The 20943-nt window shown below is 43.3% G+C and overlaps 1 protein-coding gene across 1 annotated transcript in view; it reads left to right on the forward strand.

Moving 5' to 3' along the window:
* Positions 1-280: 280 nt before the first annotated feature.
* CA8 (carbonic anhydrase 8) overlaps positions 281-20943 on the forward strand; it is a 106585-nt gene continuing 85922 nt past the window's right edge. Inside the window, exons 1-2 of the mRNA XM_033935034.1 lie at positions 281-513; positions 15582-15773. Coding sequence (XP_033790925.1) covers positions 441-513; positions 15582-15773 — 265 coding nt within the window. The 5' untranslated portion in view covers positions 281-440. The remainder of the gene's footprint in view (positions 514-15581; positions 15774-20943) is intronic.

Raw genomic sequence — 20943 nt, forward strand, 5'->3', positions numbered from 1 at the left:
TACAGTATGAATTATGCTGGCTGGTTCTGGAAGACTGGTGGGCCATATATCCCTGCCAAACTTTAGGAGGCTGGCAGAGTGTCAGGGTCGGAGACTGGAAGGGTGGAAAAAAAAGAAGCAAGCACCAGGAATAAGGTAGAAGCAGTAGAAGAGAAGGACAGGGCATGAACAAATATATACATACTGGTATTTATTTAGTGCCTTTCATTCAGCCTCTAGCCCTGGTATAGGGCGTGTGGTAATCAACTCCGTCTGCCACTTGCAAGCTGTTTCTCCCTCTTTCACACACACACACATATATCTGACAAAAGCCTCAGCTGACTCTCCTCCCTTCCTCCCTCCCAGACTCCAGTCACAGATTGGAGAGCTCAGCTCAGGCAGTGGTGTAAAGGCTGCTCAGTGGCTTTCTTGCCTCTTTCTGTGCCGGCTGCAGGCTTCCCATGGCCGACAAGGGCTTCATCGAGGAGGACTCGGAGTCGGTGAAGGAGGAGCTGGAGTGGGGGTACGAGGAAGGTAGGAGACTCTAACCGAGACAGCTCAACCTACTCGTGCATAGGGAAATAAGGCAATCCATGGCGCTTCAGTTTTGCACAGACCACAGGTCCAGGTTTCTTACTCTAGTCTAGGCGTTACAGATCTCACCTTGGTTGCAAGAATAGTATTGGACTTACCTGACAGGTTCCCCCTCCCCCCCTTTCTTCTTGCTTCACGCACAGCTGAACTTTATAGTAACAGCTATTACCTCATTGAGAAAATTTGCTTTGCTTCTAGCAAACATCTTGTTCCGTATACTTTTTCTTTTAAAATAATTTTTCCTCTCATAATTTACACGTTTATATATGTTGCACATGCGAGATGTAGATTGGTTTTCTACAGGAATGACACAAGCAGCCCAAAAATGCTTTCTGAGCACTTTCTTTAGTTTGACTAGAGTTTCTAGAGACCTTCAAGAACATTTTTAAGTATTCATAACTTGGACTCTCGTGGTTTTTCATTTCTACAGACTAAGTTTATTTATTCAATTTTCTATACCGTTCTCCCAGGGGAGCTCAGAACGGTTTACATGCATTTATTCAGGTACTCAAGCGTTTTTCCCTGTCTGTCACAATCTGTCTAATGTACCCGGGGCAATGGGGGGATTAAGTGACTTGCCCAGGGTCACAAAGAGCAGCGTGGGTTTGAACCCATAACCCCAGGGTGCTCATTCCTGCTGATTATGGCATGGCGATTCTGCAAATGCAAGTTTTGTTCTGGCTAGCTGTATTAATGGGATTTTTTCATTTTGGCATTTGTATTTAAAAAAAAAAAATACTCTAGACGTCTGACTTTAAATTCCCTTGAAAGCTAGTGTTTTTGTGTTGGATAGAGATTCAAAGTACTGCAGAGGTGCTTCTATGGCTTGATTATGTGTTCTTACAGTAGATTTACATGATTTTGGGATCTGTCCAATATTTGTGAGTTGGCCATGGCTGGAGACAGGATGCTGGATGGGATGGACCTTGATGTAACTCAGCATGGCTCGCCTTACCTATGTTCTTATGTATGTAAGGAACAGGCTGTCTGGGGGAGGGGATGCTTGGGTTGTAGGAAGATTTATTTATTTTATTACCTGAGTTTAAGCATGCATTCTCTGATTGGCAAAACTTAAAAACTTATTATAGCTTGCAGATCCTATGCTTCCAGACAGATTTATTGGGACATCAGGCCGCCCGATGGTATAAATTAGTTTCGGAATTTTTGAATAAACCCCCCCCCCCAAAATAGTCTTAGAGACATTTTGGAGCATTGAGATTGAGCAGTATATTTCTGCATCTCGATGGCCACGAATTTGGACTTGGAGGTTGAAATGTACAGCGTCAGCATCTATGAGACAAACTTGGTTTTTCTTGTTGCATAGGATTTTTTGGACCCCAGTTCATTTGCAAAAGTTAGACAGTTCTAAATCAAAACCTCCCCCCCCAAAACCCCAACAATTTACAGAATATTTAAGAAAACATTAATACAGAGGTCTTCACTACTTTTCAAGCAGGGGCCACGTCGGCAAAAAGTCTTCAGTGTGGGAGAATCAGGACTATTATTTATTTAAATTTCTTGGGATTTATTAACAACCTTTGTGAAGGGATTCAGCCAAGGCGCTGCAGTTTAACATAAATACAACAACCCACCCCTTTTGCAAAAGCGTAGCGCAGTTTTTAGTGCCGGCCGTGGCGGTAACAGCTCTGACGCTCATAAAATTCCTATGAGCGTCTGAGTTGTTACCGGCGTGGTTGGCGGTAAAAACCGTGCTACACTTTTGTAAAAGGGGGAGAGGGGTTAAATGAGGTACACTTGGAAATGGCAAATTTAAACTAATAATAGGACTAACATGAAACAGAATCAAAAGTATACATATTTAACAGCACCGGAGAACAATCATATAATACAAATATGATAAATATCAGCATGGAAGAACACTCTTAGATATCATAGATATAATATGATGTCAGCGTAATACCAATGAAACGATGAGAAGCACACATTCAAATAAAATAGATGTGACGCAAGTGCTTTTTCTACAATAGAGCTTACTATGTAGTCGGGTGGTCAAGTCCAGATATATAGATAGCGATAAGATGGGTAGAATAGAGTTGAGTGGTATAAATAGATGGGTGGCTAAATTCAAGGCAAGTTCTTTGTACAGTTAAACAAGATATGAGGACCTGATCTAAGCTATAGGGTGTGTAGCAAGTTAGTCCAGGTGCTGGGTACGAGGGGTCGCCGAAAAGTTCTCAGCCCAACCAAGAAGAGAATGATGTGGCGCCATGAAACGTACAAGTTATTTATTTAAAAATTTATATACAGTCAAAGCTCAGTTTGCGAGTAATGCAGTTTGCAAGTGTTTTGCAAGATAAGCAAAACACTCGAGCAAACTTTAACTCGCAAACCGAGCATTGACCCGATTTGCGAGCCTCCCATCCCCAACCCCGGGAACTGGCTTTGTTGCTCCCTCGAGGTCACCAGCGCTGCTCCCTCCCTATGTGATCGCCTCCTCGCCTCCTCCCCCCCAACTGATCGAATCTCATGAGAATCTCAGAGAGAGTGAGAGCCAGAAGGCCTTGAGCATGCGCAGATGCTTAAGGCCCAGCAGCAACCCAGCAGAGAACCGGCGGCAGGCACTTTCAACACTGGCGGCGCACTGGTAAGGATAGGACCGGTCAGTGGGGGGGGAGAAGGCGATCGCGAAGGGAGGGAGCAGTGCCTCGGGGAAGCAACAAAGCCAGTTCCCAGGGTCGGGTCGGGTTGGCTCGGGGGTCGGATTGGGTGTCGGGTCGGGGATCGGGTCAGAGAGATGTACCTACCGGTATTCAGTCAGTGGAACGAATTATCCGAGTTGCCATTATGGCCTATGGGGAAAGTTGCTTTGATATACGAGCACTTTGGATTGCAAGCATGCTTCTGGAACGAATTATGCTCATAAACCAAGGTACCAATGTACTGCATACAACTATGCGGTTTCCAAGTCACACACATAAAATCTTGTTTCCCTACGATTTCCACATATAACAGACATGTCTGGACAACATCATAGACTTCCTCCCAATATAAAATATCAAAAAAATCAAGGCAAACCCACATACACATCAAATGAAATGATCAATTCTAAGGTAGATAGCCACACCAATTCACATTAGCATGCAAAGCAAGTCTAATACCATCAATTCAGAAATACAACATGCTTTAAATCATACATTACTGACAGGGAAATCTCAAGAGGATATTATCAAAGGAATAAGCATTAGCATAGGAAGGCATTGGCAAATAATTGTGTTTTCTTGACATTTTTCGGTTCATTTCATATCGTTGAAATGAAAAGTGTCATGGCTCCACTTCATTCTCTTCTTGGGTGGGCTGAGAACTTTTCAGCAGCCCCTCGTATAATCAGTCACAGTGGCAAAGTGAGGGTGGCACCCCTTGCCGTCTTGTCTGCCCACCCACTCCTCCCCCACCCCACTGTTGCGTGCAACCAGGAAGTGACTTCAGAGGGTGAGCTGAGGCCTGCAAGAGCAGCAGGTTGGAGTTTGCTGCTCACACTGGCAGAGTTAGAAGCATTGGGGGGGGGGGGGGAAGGCATACATGCGTCAGGGGAAGAGGGATGTCTACTCCCTCTGGCCAGCAGGCCGGTCTCTGCAAAATGGCAGGCCTACCCCTCCCCGGTGCATCCTGGGATGCACCGGAAAGGAGCCTGAGGCTCTGATTGGCCCAGGTTGTTTATGCATCTGGGCCAATCAGAGCCTTAGGCCCCTTCCTGGATGCAAATTGGGCTCTGATTGGCCCAGATGCATAAGGCCCCACCTATAGGAGAGCATGGACAATTCTTCCGCTGCCGAGGGGGGTTGTGGGGGAGGGGGGGTGCTGGTTGGTGGCGGGAGACATTGGGCATCTTTCCTGCTGCCTATGGGTGTGTCAGTTGGGTGTGACAGCATGGGCATCACTCCCGCTGCCGGTGGTGTGTGTCGGTTGGTGGCAAGAGAGCGTGGGCAACTCTCCCACTGCCAAGGGGGGTTGGGAGGTTGTTGGTTGGTGGTGGGAGACATTGAGCCTCTCTCCCGCTGCCTGGGGGTATGTCAGTTGAGCAAGAGAGACTGGGCATCTCTCCCACTGCTGGTGGTGTGTGTCGGTTGGCAACAGGAGAGCGTGAGCAACTCTCCAGCTGCTGAGGAAAGGGGGGGTTGGGGGTATGTTGGTTGGTGGCGGAAGATGTTGGGCATCTCTCCTGTTGTTGTGGAGTTTTTTTTTTTTGTTGTTTATTCTGCGCATGTGTCCATCACTATAACTAGTGATGGGCACATGCTAATTTAGTGAGTTTTTGCTACTCTCCGCCAACCTCATTTGCATGAGTGTTTTTTGGAGAATGACTTGCTTTTTATTTTTCATAAATATTTTAATAAAAATTTTAAGGAAACATTACAAGATAACAGCCTAATAAACACAATTTTAAAGTTTTTTTAAATTTCCCTGCAGATCTTTTACATTGTTTTCTAACTTTTCAACTCTGCTTTCATTTTTTTCCAGTTGTGAGTTAAACTTTAGTATTTCAGCCTTCATAGATACAATTTCTTCCTTTTTCTCCTCAATGTCTTTTTTTGGGTCTGTTAATAGGTCTCATATTCCTCTCAATTCCACCAATATAGCCTTTTTATCTACTTTTCCCAATTGTTTGTTTGGCGAATCCAAATTTTTCCATTTTCCAGGCTTGCCCAACATTTTAGCAACTAAATCAGATAAGATACTTCTGGTTGGGTCTCTCTGCTGCTCCCCTTCTCAGCACCTAACGTTTTCACCCATCTCCCCTCAATTGGCATTTTTCCCATTCCTCTACCCCCCACCTCATCTACCTTTCATTTGCTGTAAAAGTTGCCAGGCAGTGATGAGCTACCCTGCCGCTGGTCCCGATGTCTTCTCTCCACTGTGGCCTGCCCTCTCTGATAACTTCCTGTTTCCACTGGGGTGGGATGCAGTGGAGAGAAGACGCCGGGACTGGCAGTAGGGTAGCTCACTGCCGCCCGGCAACTTTTACAGCAAATGAAAGGTAGATGGTGGGGGCATGGGAAAAATGCAAATTTTTTTGGGGGGGAGACAGGTGAAAGTGTTGGTGGCAGGAAGGCAAGTGGCAGAGAGAGCCAACCAGCAGGTACGCTGGTTAGCAGCAAGATGACACTCTCTCAACAATGCCACCTGAATATAACTATTGGACTCGGTGGGGAGAGAGTGGGAGAAGTAAGAGATGTTGGACAAGTGAGGAAAGGAGGGAAAAATAGACTCAGGGATGGGGTAAAGGAGGGAGGGAGAGAAGTAAGATTTGGGATATGGATGGGGAGGACAGAGGGGCTAGAAGGGGTACAGGGAGAGATGACAGAGGGGGATAGGGAGAGATGGACTTTGGGGAGGACAGAGGGGGGCAGGAGAGGGAGAGTTGGCAAAGGGGTGAAAGGGGGTCAGGGAAAGTTGGTAGAGGATGTGAAAGTTGGAGAGGGAGAGATGGACTTGGTGGAGGAGGGCAAAGTGGGGAGAGGGAGAGATGAACAATTCAGAGATAGCAGGGGTGGAGAGAGAGACAGGGAAAGGTAGAAGGGATATGGATTTAGAACCTGAAGGGGGTGGGCGGGAGAGATGTCAGACTTGAGAAGAGGGAGTAGAAGGACAGAAAGGAGAGATGTTGGGCTTGTGGAAGGGAGGAAAAGTGAGAGAGAAAGAAAGAGAGGAAGGAAATTCTGGGTTACAAGGGTGGAGTAAGGGACAAGGAGGGTGATGCTAAAAATGGTGGATTCATGTGGGAGACTTGTAAAGGAGATGAGTGAGAGGAGAATAATGAGTACAGAGGGTAGAAATGTGATAATGAGGAGCAGATAAAAGGGAATAGGTAGATGGGAAATGTGAAAGCTAGGGGATAAGAGAAGGGGATAGAAAGCTGATTAGATTAAAAGTGAAAAGGAATACAGCAATAGTTACTTTTGAGTGGATAGAAGCAGAAAAGAGAAAAATGGAAGCGAGCACTTTAAGAGAAAGATAACAGCATAAGAACAGCCATACTGGGTCAGACCAATATGTAAGCAGCATAGTCACTATGTCAAAGATTGGATGTTCCTATCTTTCACATAATATTGCCTCGATTAAATAAAATGTTTAAACTTAAAAAGCTATGTCATTGAAATCAAATCAAATCAAATCAAAAAATCGATTCAACAGGGTGAATCATAGAAACTTGATGGCAGATAAAGGCCAAATGGCCCATCCAGTCTGCTGCTTTCTTGAATTCAGATGCAGTCTTTGTCTCCACCACTTTTTTGGGAGACTGTTCCACGTATCTATCACCCTTTCTGTAAAAAAGGTATTTCCTTAGATTACTCCTGAGCCTATCACCATCCTATGTCCCCCTTATTCCAGAGCTTCTTTTCAAATGAAAGAGACTCGATTCATGCACATTTATGCCATGTAGGTATTTAAATGTCTCTATCATATCTCCCCTCTCAATCTGTATACTTTGGAGGGAGAGGGGAGATATGATAGAGACAATTAAATATCTATGTAATGTAAATGAGCATGAGTCGAGTCTCTTTCATTTGAAAGGAAACTCTGCAATGAGAGGGCATAGGATGAAGTTAAGAGGTGATAGGCTTCAGAGCAATCTAAGGAAATACTTTTTTACAGAAAGGGTGGTAGATGCATGGAACAGTCTCCCAGAAGAGGTGGTGGAGACAGAGACTGTGTCTGATTTCAAAAGAGCCTGGGATAGGTATGTGGGATCTCTTGGAGAGAGAAAGAGATAATGGTTACTGCGGATGGGCAGACTAGATGGGCCATTTGTCCTTTATCTGCCATCATGTTTCTATGCACTTTCGGATCCCCAGGACTCCTCTTCTCTCACAACTGCCATCCACTCTCACTGCTGGATCACTTTCACTGCCAACTCGCTGTACTCTCATGTAACTTAGTGGGAACATTGCTGTCATTATTAAATGTTAACAATCTATTAATACAGTATTATAGATCATCCTGGGAAGAGACCTGAACAGCTAACTTGACAGAGCACTAATTTAAGGAAAGTAATGGTGCTTAGCTGCTCAGATCAGGCACATGTGAATAGTTCAGTTTTTTGTGGCACTTTATAATAACTAATTAACATTTGTCTCAGTATTTTATTTTTTGCGTGCACTGTTTTGCAGAGTTCATGATCTCTGTGCACAGGTACACATGCATAGCTTAGAGCAGCGTCTCATAAACTTTACGAAATGTGGCACACTAAACTGGCAGCCGTGGCTCGAGGGCACCCGGAAGTGGGCGGATGTTGCCATGATGATGTCATGCACTTGCGTGACATCATCACATCAATATATGTGCATCCACAGAGGCCCTCCAGACAGGGCCCAGAGCCGCCAGTGGGAGTTGCTGAAAAAGAAGAGGCACGGAGAGGAGGAGAGACATCAGGGAGGAGGAGAGGTACTGGCGGTGACTGACTGCCTACAGGATGTGTCTCTCGCTAGCGTCTCTCCTCCTCCCTGGCATCTCACAGTACACCTGAAATCTTGTGCGGCACACAGTTTGCGATACACTGGCTTAGAGGAAACATTAGTGACTAGCATCTGCCTTCTTCCCTTCTCCTATTGCATGTTGTTGCTGCCGCAGCTACTGCTGTTCAGGCCAAGTGGAGAACAGCATGCAGAGATGCCAAGTCTCATTCACACTTTTAACTACTGGGTGGAAGACAATTTTCAGCTTGAAAAATTTACCCAAACTGCTTCCCACTTTGTACTTTTCTCAGAGGCTCCAAAGAAATGTTAATATCATTTACCATATTTTTTGCTGCATAAGACACACTTTTTTCCCTAAAAAAAGTGGGTAGAAAAAAGTGTGTCCCCTATGGAGCGAATACCCAAATTGCCCCCCCCCCGTTACCTTAGATCAGGGTTTCTTGCCCACCGTCTGCCACCACCGCTGCTGTTGCTACTCGTCGCCTGCCGCCGCAAGTAGAAGAAGGAAAGGCCAAGCGGGTGCAGCGATTGCACACTGCCAGCCCAGAAGTCTTACCCCCGTCGTCAATTCTGACATTGAAGAGAAGGTCTGGGCCGGCAGTGTGCAATTGCTGCACCTGCCTGGCCCTTCCCAGCAATTTGTTCCATACTGGCTCCCTGCTCATCCCTCGCTCTCGAGCCACAGTGCGGTTATGGCTTGCGGTTCCACGCTGATGAGTTCAATCCACGTTGACGAGTTCAATCCGCTGCTGAGCCAGGCGTATCCCCCACTGCTGCTGCTTCATCCGGCCTGGAGCACTTACCCTTCAGCAATGTGTCTTCCCAGCAGCAGCAGCGGGAGGTAATTAAAAATCCAGCGAGCGGGCGGGCAGGCTTGGGGGGAAAAAGAAAGAGGTTAAAGGCTGGAAGGCAGTGAGGGAAACATAGGTGGGAGAGAATGAAGGAGGACGAAGGGACAATTGTTGGGCCTGAGGAAGGAAAGAAAGAGAGAAAGAAAGAAATCACCAGACAACAGGAGGGGGGGAGGGGGAGAAGGAAATAGGACAAAGGCTGGAAGGCATTGAGGGGGACATAGGATGGAGGGAGGAAGGGACAATTGTTAGGTCTGAGGAAGGAAAGAAAGGAAAAATCACCAAAAGTAGGAAAAATGATTTTATTTTCAGTTTAGTGATCAAAATGTGTCAGTTTTGAGAATTTATATCTGCTGACTATATTTTGCACTATATTTGTCTATTTTTCTATAGTTGTTACTGAGGTGATATTGCATATTTAAAAAAGTCATCTGCTTTGACATCTGTGCCCTGTCCCTGCCCACAACTAGACCACCAGAGGGGGTCAGGGTACAGAGCCTGACAGGGAGAGGGGACAGGGTGCAGAGCCTGGCAGGGAGAATTTGGTTCAAAATGTCTTTTTTTCTTGTTTTCCTCCTCTAAATCTAGGGTGCGTCTTATAGTCAGGTGCGTCTTATGGAGCAAAAAATACAGTAATGCTGCTTTTATTCATTTCCAAAAGCAGCACTACACCATTCTAGCTTTATACCCTTGATATAGCCTCTAAAAAATCTCATTCTATGGCCTTCAATCTCACTCCTTGGCATGATAAATCTCCTTTGGGATGGTTTACCCTTGGCATATCTGAGCATGGTGCAGAGCCTTGAACAGACCCGTATTCAAGAACTGTCATAGCTCCCCCCTCCCTTCCCCTCCCAACATGCATAGTTCATATTGGGGCCTGTCACAGCAGGGATAGAATGAGTACAGTCTTGTAATTAAAGGCTTAATACAATGCTGAGTTCCATTAGTACTTAGACCTGGGAGAAAATAAGTAGTAGTTTAAAACCAAGCTTTTTGAAACCAAGCTGTTGAAAACCAAGCTATTTTTTGGTGCCTATTTGTAGAGCTACTTAGCCTTTTTATTAACATATTCCTGATTGATGCAACTTCGGTCTTGACTCTGTATTTGAGTCAATATGTAGATTCTTAAGTGCCTTTGTTATTAATTGCCTTGGCATTGTTTGTTTGTTGGGTGCAAATGTGTTTTGTTTTTAAAGAAAATGTATTTCATGATATTGTAATTTAGTTTTAATTTTAGAAATGTAATTCTGTTTTGTACTCTGCAATTATGTATGTTTATTTTTATGGAAACCGCTTTGTTTAAAGGCGGTCTATAAATTTTTAAAATAACAATAAATAGTAGTAGTGATGGTGGCAGGTCCGGTAGGGACAACAGAAGAATGGAGGGGTACTGGAAGAGGAGGAAATCAAAAGTTTACTCAGGAAATAACCTCTACTCCCCTATCCCTCCCAGCTACCCTCCACCTCCCCCCTCTCCCAAATAAATGCAGCAAGAGCCACTATGGTTATAAGGGACTACAGCTTTAATGTGAATATATGCACTTGTGTCGGTGCATAATCACTGACCCATCCCAGGCTCCTTGACCTTTTTCATTCTCTGATCCGTTTCCATTCAGAATCATAGTTGTAACCATCACCGACCCCAGCGCAACCAATCCTAAATTCCTTTGGGACCTATACTATCTAAAAGCTCCCCTTTTATGAACTCCTTCAATATTCCAGATGAGTCTAAGGGATAAAATACCCACTGAAGTAGCTACTTTCAACTGATGCTGCATACCCTGCAGTTCCAATGGTATTATTGTACTATGCAAGCTTCCTTTCTGATTTCATCCGAATTTCTTTTCCCACTAGCTCTTGGGGTTTCACCATTAGCATGGCACATAAAGTGGTTCATTTCCATCCCCCCATTAAATTGTGGCCATGTATTTGCTTACAAGCCCAGCACTACTTAATGGCCTCTTGGCCTCTTGTAATTAGATCAATATTAATGGTGGTAAATTATGCCAGGAAAACCCTGGCCTAATATACCTAAGCCTACCACAAGGATGCCTGGTGACACCTAACCATGCTTAGGCACCGTTAAGTGCAATTCTATAAGTGGCGCCTAGCAGTTGATTGACAACCACACCAACCGGCGCCTACAAGTTAGGCATGGTCAGGTCCTAAGAGCTGGATTCTCTAAATGGCACCACTAGCGGCATTCACGTAGAAAAGCGGAATTGATTGCGTATCAGTCACGTGATGCGCAGTTTAGAGAATTGCAGCCATGTTGAATTTAGGTGCCAGAAATATAGGCCAGGGTTATACAGGCCTACATTTATTTATTCACTTTTCTATACCGTTCTCCCAGAGGAGCTCAGAACGGTTTTACATGAATTTATTCAGGCACTCAAGCATTTTTCCCTGTCTGTCCTGGTGGGCTCACAATCTATCTAATGTACCTGGGGCAATGGGGGGATTAAGTGACTTGCCCAGGGTCACAAGGAGCAGCGTGGGTTTGAACTCACAACCTCAGGGTTCTGAGGCTGTAGCTTTAACCACACACTCCCACCTCCGGCACCTACTTTTGGCGAGAATTGTATCAGAGGCGCCTACATCAACTTCTGGCGTAAACCACACCTATGGATGGGAGTTAGCTGCCGTCATTTGTAGGTGCTTGCAAATGCCTACATTTTTTAAAAATTTAGGGCTCCTTTTACGAAGCCGCGTTAGCGGTTTAATGCACATAATTGCGCGTGCTAATTTGCCGGCCGCTCTAGCCGCTACCGCCTCCTTTTTAGCAGGTGGTAGTTTTTCGGCTAGTGCGGGGGTTAGCGCACGCTAAAAATGTACGTGTGATAAAGCCGCTAACGCGGCTTCATAAAAGGAGCCCTTAGATTTTAATTGGTTTTAAACAATGCGGTCAATTACCGCATCGTTTATCACCAATTACTACCACCTAACGTTCTGCACAGCTTTGAGAATTTGGGCCTAAGTGCCAGGTACCTGTGACCTGGGTTGGTCATTGTTGGAAACAGAATCCTGGGCTTGATGGACCTTCAGTCTGTCCCAGTATGGCAATTCTTATGTTCTTATGTCCATTCTCTTTGACACATACCTGATATTAAGGTATGAGGTTTGTTTGAAGGAGAGTTGTATAGAGAGTATCAGTTTCCCTGATTCCATATGGCAACTTAATTTGGTGGCATGGGATCATATAATTACAAGCCTTGCCTTTAGCCATGACAGACTTCCTAGATTTTGCACTGACCAATTCCAATTTAAGAATTTATTTTTTATGTAGATAATGTTTTGGCATAAAAACCTAAATTTAGATTTCAAATATTTAGGCCTTAGATCAGGTAAGACTTTACATACTAATGTTAGAACACAGGATTAAGAAAAAACAACTTTTTATCAGACATCAAGAAAATTTGGCTGATATTAAGAAAATACAGTCCCTAGACAAGGAAAGCTGCAAGTTTTCTGCCACACCAGGCACAAGGTATTCAGTAGTACATCTTTGAACTTTTGTGTGTTTGTTTCTTTTTTAGAATTGGAATTCTTTGCTAGTTTTAACCCACAGCGGCACTTTGCTATATATTTTTAATGTATGCTAATCAACTGTACATGTGCTAATTTATAGGTTAATGTGTTAAATTGATTTTCACCTTCTAAAATGAAGGCGCTTTAATGAACGGAATGCCTGCTAATGAATGTGCGTCCCTAGTCTTTCTTGTCAAAATGATGGCTGAAGTGCTGCTTCTGGAAGCGTGCCAACTCAAGCAGGTGCTTGCTCTGCTAGTGCTGGCCCTATCTCTTCATAGTGGGGTCAATATTCACCCAGTGGCAGTCAGCATTTTTTGTCCATGTTGGGAACCAGCATTGAATATCTGCTTATATGTAGTCAGATTACACTAAAGCTAAAATGGATATTATTTATTTATTTAAAAATTTCTATACCGTTTAAAACTAAACGGTTTACATAATTTACATGTATAATTTTAAAACCAAAACTTGATAAAATAAACATACAAACAATCCTCAGAAATCATGTCTAAAAAATAATACCATAGCTTGCATTAATAATTCATCAACTCTGCCAGAGAGGACAATTATTGGCTAGAAAAAGGCGTCTACAAATAGCTGCATCTTAAGTAATTTTCTAAACATGCCAATTTCATATTTGACGCACCAAGGAGTTCCATATCTTAACTCTTGCACACCAAAAATTCATTTTACCAGTCTCAACAAGCCTTGGATTCACATAAGAACATAAGAATTGCCGCTGCTGGTCAGACCAGTGGTCCATCGTGCCCAGAAGTCCGCTCACGCGGCGGACCCTAGGTCAAAGACTAGGTCTCCAACCGAGACCAGCCCTACCTGTGTACATTCCAGTTCAGCAGGAACCTGTCCAACATTGTCTTGAATCCCTGGAGGGTGTTCTCCCCTATAACAGACTCTGGAAGAGTGCTCCAGTTCTCTATCACTCTCTGGGTGAAGAAGAACTTCCTTATGTTTGTACGGAATCTATCCCCTTTTAACTTTAGAGAGTGCCCTCTCGTTCTCCCTACCTTGGAGAGGGTGAACAACCTGTCTTTATCTACTAAGTCTATTCCCTTCAGTATCTTGAATGTTTCGATCATGTCCCCTCTCAGTCTCCTCTTTTCAAGGGAGAAGAGGCCCAGTTTCTCTAATCACTCACTGTACAGCAACTCATTCAGCTCCTTAACTATTTTAGTCGCTCTTCTCTGGACCCTTTCGAGTAGTACCGTATCCTTCTTTATGTACGGCGACCAGTGCTCCAGGTGAGGGCGCACCATTGTCCAGTACAGCAGCATGATAACCTTCTCTGATCTGTTTGTGATCCCCTTCTTAATTATTCCTAGCATTTTGTTTGCCTTTTTCGCCGCCACCGCACATTACACGGACAACTTCATTGACTTGTTGACCAGTACTTCCATGTCTCTTTCCTGGGAGGTCTCTCCAAGTACTGCCCCAGACATCCTGTATTCGTGTATGAGATTTTTGTTACCGACGTGTATCACCTTACACTTATCCACGTTGAACCTCATTTGCCATGTCTTCTTCAATTTTGTGTGGTCCTATTTATCTAGTTAACCTATCCAGTTAAGCACTAATATTGGCACTTGACTAGGTAAGTGATGACTCCGTCCCCTGGACTGCTCACAAAATAGTCAGTTTTGGCTTAACTGGGTATATTACATTACATTACAGATTTCTATTCCGTCATTGCCTTCGGTTCAAAGCGGATTACAAAAGAGTTATGGAAGAAGGGTTACAAAGTTAGATCAGAGGTCATTTCCAAGAGAGGGATAAGTAGGATCAGGGGTAAGGGAGGGGATGGTAAGAAGGGGGTATTCGTGGTATTAAGCTTTGTTAAGGGATTTCTTGAAGAGTATAGTTTTTATTTTCTTTCTGAACATCTTGTAGTCTGGGGTTGTTATCAATAGGTTGGAGATATGGTTATCTATTTTTGCTGCTTGAATGGCTAGTAGGCCGTCGTATAGTTTTTTCTGTTTTACTTCTTTGATTGGAGGGTAGGTAAATGGGGTGTGTGTTTTTCTATGCCTGGTAGAGGTAGTTTGGATGAGGCGGTTTAGTAAAGCTATCCAGTTAAGTGCCACTGAATATACCTAGTTAGTCCCAGAAAATTGATTTAAATGGCCAGGAGCCTCTCCTGGTTATTTAAATCGCTTTGAATATCAATCTCAATGCCTTTATCAACAGCCTAGCAACGGCTCTTCTGTTTCTGCTGCTGTGCTGGTTGATTTTTCATTTTCTTTTTGGTTGAGTTTTACATGAGTTTTTATTTTTCTCTTACTTGAGCCCCAACTCAGAATATGAAGATAAATAGGGTACATAATGAATGCTGGCAGATAAAGACCTGCATGGTCCATCCAGTCTGCCCAAAAGGTGTCCAGAGTTGTATCTTGTACTCTGCACACATTACTTTTCACGATTTAACACTAGCATCATAAATAGTGCAGTTAGCAACTTGCCCACCATGGTAACCTCATGCAGGCAGTTATATGATACCATTGCTTTCAATCCCGAGTGTCTTCCCCTCCTCCACCTCTGGCATCATTTAATTGCTAATATCAAATTTGATTCTACCCTTCCCCTTCTTAGAGATATGCAACACCTGCAATCAAAGCATATGCTTTGAATGTGACATGTTATACACATACTTAATTTTTCTCTCTGCCAGTTTTGGGGCTCAGAATATAGAAATCTGCCCAGCACTGGTTCTACTTCCCAACTACTGGAGTTGTCATTGAAACCCATTCCAGCCTTGACCATGATCCATCTTTGCCATTTACGAGACTCAGACCATAGAAGCATTGGTCTTACTTCCCATCTCTGGCGTTGCCACCAAAGCTTTCTCCAGCTGTGAGGTCATTTGAGTTTTGTTTCAATTTGATTTGAGTGTACTGTACAGTGTAATAAGTAGTTTCCCCTGGACCCCACATGAGGGAAATCCTGTAGTACATCTTATTCCTAAGTCCTTTCTCAAATGGGAAAAATCTTTGAGTAAGACCCATATAGGAGAGCGTATCACTAGAGTTCAGAATCTATGACAGTTTCTCATGACAAAAGCTAGACCTTGAAAGATTACATTTTAGGCTATGTTCCTAGATTGTCTATATTTGAGATGGAGACAAGCCATTTGTACTGAACTTGAGTTCCTGTTTTTTTCTCCCTCTCTTTTCAGGTGTTGAATGGGGGTTACTGTTCCCTGAAGCTAATGGAGAATATCAGTCCCCTATTAACCTGAATTCAAGAGAAGCTTTGTATGACCCCTCATTGTTGGAAGTACGCTTGTCTCCAAACTATGTTGTTTGTCGTGACTGTGAAGTAATTAATGATGGACATACAGTCCAAATAATTCTAAAATCTAAGTCAGGTATGGTTATAATTGCTTATTTATTTTATTCTGAACAAACGTTGGACACTAATGTTTATGCTGATATGAAAAGGAAAACAAAACTAAACAAAAAATACTCCAGAATATAAAAAAATGCCCCAAACCAGTGCAAATTCGGTTGAATGAACATAAGTCAAGGATATTGACAGATTCCATACAAGTGCCTCTGGTCCATCACTGGAAAGCATGAGGTTAATGATATTTGATGGAGAATGAATGCTGGGAGGATGAAAAAATATTGGGCTTAAACCAGGATATTGAATGGATGACACTGCTGTAATCTGCTGAGACAACACTTTGTCAAATTTAGGGTCCTTGGAGATTTCTATTCACTCTTTGAGGATCCCAAAGATCATAGAGAGTCACTTCTCACAGATGTGCTAGCCTCAGGGAACTTGAAGAAAGTTGTAAGACTGCTCACCTATCAGGGTGGTCATTTGTTAGACCCAATTTTTATCTCTGACTTGCAACAGGTGAGAAATAAGAAAAATGATACTTATTTTTTGGATGGATTATTTTGGTACTATTTTATTTGGGGCAATTTCAAAACCCTAACCCCCTGTTTTACTAAGGTGCGCTAACTGATTAGAGCGCGCTAATCGAATTAGCGCGCGCTAAACATTAACACGTCCATAGACTTAACATGCACGGGTTAGTGTTTAGCGCGCGCTAATCGTTTAGCACACTTTAGTAAAAGAGGGCCTAAGACATCCAAAAAATGGCATAAATTGGCAGTTGGACGTCCTAATCGCCAGGATGTCCAAGTGCTGATTTTCAAAGCCATCTTTCTGGATATCTTGCGAGGCATCCTAACCACTATGAGGCTCATAATCGAAAGAGAAAAACATCCAAAAACTAGCCTAAGTCGGCACTTGGACGATCATCAGTCAAAAACGTCTAAGTGCCGATAATCAAACCGGGTTTTGGACGTATTTAAAAACGACTTAGGCTTTCACAGTGCCGCTGAACGACCTTAGCTAAACGGGGCGTTTCAGGAGGAGTGTCGAGGGTGGGATTTGGGCGGGACGTGGGCAGGCTTAGACTTAGTTGTACTGCATGTATAACCGAAAGTTATACAGCATAGCATAGACGGAACTTGGAGGTTATGACTTAGACCATTTAAAACATGGTCTAAGTCACAAAAACCTAAAGTCGCCAGATAAGCACTGCAGACACAAACTACAGACCCCCAAACACTACCCCAGTGATCACCGATCCCCCCCCCCACTCCCATAAAAATTGTAATCACACCTTTAAAATTCAGCCTCCAGACCATCATCACCTGGAAGCCTGGCATAGGAAAGCCTAGTCGACCTGCACAGAGGTGGCTTAAGTTATCTTGGGGGTGGGTTAGGGACCCATGGAAAGGAGGACCCATGCTCATAAGCCACTGTAATCATTGCATTGCTGGTTAAACATGTGCACTCCCCTAAAAATACCCCAAACCCTTTTGTACTCCCCTATAAGTGGCTTATGCAGCCATAAGGGCTATTGGGGTTTCCAAGTTTTATTAGTGCTTGATAAATCGCTTATTAAATACCTAAGCGATGTACAATTCAAGTAAAATAGAAATACAAATACACTGACGTATAAATTAAAAAACATACTGGGTTAACACACATGACACAAGAGGGTAGAGGGGTGGTAGATAGGTGGGTCTAGGGGATTTTGGAGGTGGTTGGGGGGCCTCACTATTATCTATAAGGGAGCTGTAGTGAGATGAAGACATGGCACCCTTTTTGTGAAGTTCACAGCAGTGCTCACTATTTAGGTGCCATGTCTGATTGTCCAGTCCATCACTTTGTAGACCCCTCCCATGTCCAAAAGGTCTGTTTCTAGGCGTTTTTGCCTTGGATGAAAATGTGGTATAATGATGGATGATTTAGCAGCTTGGACGATCAGATCGGCAGGACGTATAGTTAGACAATTTTCATAACGGAAAATAATTTGGACGTATTTTTCGAAAATGTGTCCTAAGCTGTTTTTTATTTTGTATGACTTGCAACTTGGAAGAAAATGGACTTAGACGTTCCTTTCGATTATGCCCCTCCACGTGTGCAAAACTAAAGAGTGGGGGGTGTGGGGAGGGCATGTTGGAGGTGTGTTTTAGGTGGGCCTAGGCATGCTTAGACTTGGATGTCTTGTGGTAATAATCAAATATTTCCAAAGACGTCCTGGATGGAGCTAGACCTGTTTTAAAAGAATCTAAGTGACAAAAATGTACCCAACTGACCAGATGACCACTGGAGGGATTAAGTTATGACCCCATCACACTCCCCCAGTGGTCACTAACCTTCTTCCATCCCACAAAGATCTGAATGAAACAGTGCATAGCTGTCTCTAGCACAGCAGCACTTGTATGGGAAAACCTAAGTAGCCTGCTGGGTGGGCTAGTGAACCATAAAGAGGAGGACCCAGGCCCATCAGCCACTCTAACCACTACATTTCTAGTGGAAAGTGTGAGGCTACCAAAACCCTACTACACTGCTATATAGGTACCACTTGCAGCCATAAGGACTATTGGTGGCTATAGTAGGTGTTGGGGGAGTTTTGGAGTGTTCAGCATAAATTATAAGGGGTATATGGTAAGATATACACCTGGCACCCTTTATGTGAAGGTCATAGCAGTGCTCTCTAAGGTGCTCCACTGCTCTGTTGGTATATCTGCATGACCAGTCCATTACAATGCTGGCCCATCCCATGTCCGAAGGGTCTGGATTTGGACCTTTTGAACTTTGATGTTTTTGTGGCCGAGAATGGCGAACAAAATTGGATGTCTTAAGGTTGGACATCCTGGTGGCCAAGATGTCCAAGTAGGCAATTGTTAAAAAAATTAACATTTTGGATGTCTATTGGTTTTACTGATTTTGAAAATGACCGTTTCTCTGCCTCTGACTTTAGATGTCTTATGGGAAACATCCAAAGTTGGATTTAGACTTCTATTGAAAATGCACCTGCATATATATTTGAGGAAAAATCCCTCAGGTATTGGGATAAAGTATAAGGTCTAGAAAGAAGTAAAATGGCCATAGAATTGCTTGGAAACTGGAAGTATTAAGAAAGATTTATTTATTTATTTATTCAATTTCCCAAGGGAACTCAGAACGGTTTACATTAATTTATTCAGGTACTCAAGCATTTTTCCCTGTCTTTCCCAGCAGGCTCACAATCTATCTAATGTACCTGGGACATTGCGGGGGATTAAGTGACTTGCCCAGAGTCACAAGGAGCAGTGTGGGTTTGAACCCACAACCCCAGGGTAGCTTTAAACACTGCACCACACTCTCCCTATATATCATATAAGTATGGAAGATGGAAATATTGAAGCTTTATATGATGCCTAGTGTTTTAAGACTAAAGTCACCCTAGAGACAGTAGCCCTGATTCAGAAATTTAAGGTAATGGAAAATAATTTCTTTATTTGGATTTAACTGCTTTTATGAAGAGATTCACCCAATGCGGTATACAGCAGGTGCAATTTAACGTAAAACTTACAATTTTATTAACAGCATAACAGTTGCAAGGTATGGCTCCATAAAGAACTGAAAGGATGTAGCAAAAATATTTGACTTTTAGAGAGAAACTGGGAAAAATCTAGATTGGATACTGGTATTTTGGTTTCGTACTATTTCACAACATGGCATCTAAACATGATGGCATGTAATTTGAAGTGTGGGTGTGGGAGTGTGGGTGGGGTGCAGAGTTAAGTGTATAAATACTATAATATATATTTGTTTTTCAGCAATCTAGATACAAGCATATGCAGTATACTAGGTCTTTGGCTGTTGATCAGTATTCAATAAAGAATAGGTTCCCAGTAGGTGCTTCAGTATAGGCATCCCTTTCCTAGAAATGACCTCTAAGGGATCGATTCAACAGCAGACACTAACATTTAGGACACCAAAATTTGGTTTCTTAGCTAGTATTATATAGTGGAACATTTGCATGCCAAATCTTACAGAATACTAGCATAAATACCTGGTTATATGCCAAACTCTATTATGACCACTTATGCCATATCTATGAGCTGATTGATGTAAATGGTTTTGCTTGGTGCAGTTGTGTGTGAAAATGTTGGAATTTTATAAAGTGTGAGATTACTAGTAATACCCATTACCCTCCCAGGTGAATACCCCCTGTGCAATTACATGCAAACACTTTGGCGCCAGGTTATAGAATAGACAAAATAGGGAGCTACTGTTATAGGGGTGATTTCTGGCAAAACAGTATTAAACTTCTCACATATCACAGGGTGTACAATTATACATTATTCTACCTTCATTATTCACTTTAAATACAATAAATTATAATTCAAGTGACGTGCTCAGCCCACCAACCTAATGTGCTCAATTAATTAAAAGCACACGCTGCCAAAGGAACCATCATTGCACCTCACGGTTCCAATTCCACCATCACCAGGATAATTCAAAGACAAAATACTTAAATTCAATCACTTATCTCACTGTATTGCTACTTAAATGCTCCGCTATTCTCAGTTTAATTGCCCTAGCGCAGGGATAGGGAACTCCGGTCCTCGAGAGCCGTATTCCAATCAGGTTTTCAGGATTTCCCCAATGAATATGCAATGAAAGCAGTGCATGTAAATAGATCTCCTGCATATTCATTGGGGAAATCCTGAACACCCGACTGGAATACGGCTCTCGAGGACCGGAGTTCCCTACCCCTGCAATAAACTATCCCCACTGAATTACGAGTAACATAGAAACATAGAAGATGACGGCAGATAAGGGCCATAGCCCATCAGGTCTGCCCACTCTACTGACCCACCCCCAAGTCTACTATCCTAGGGATCTCACACCTGATGACATGTTTCCTTAGCTTAACCCTCTAAGGGATCCCACTGGGCATCCCATTTGCTCTTAAATTCTTGCACGCTGTTTGCCTCGACAACCGTCACTGGGAGCTCGTTCCAAGGATCAACCACTCTCTCGGTGAAGAAATATTTCCTGGTGTCGCCATGAAATTTCCCGCCCCTGAGTTTGAGCGGATGCCCTCTTGTGGCCGAGGTCCCTTGAGAAAGAGAATCTCTTTTTCCATCTCAATACGGCTGGTGATATACTTAAACCCTCTAAGGGATCCCACTGGGCATCCCATTTGCTCTTAAATTCTTGCACGCTGTTTGCCTCGA

This window comes from Geotrypetes seraphini, chromosome 2, assembly GCF_902459505.1.
Source record: "Geotrypetes seraphini chromosome 2, aGeoSer1.1, whole genome shotgun sequence".
Classification (NCBI taxonomy): Eukaryota; Metazoa; Chordata; class Amphibia; order Gymnophiona; family Dermophiidae; genus Geotrypetes; species Geotrypetes seraphini.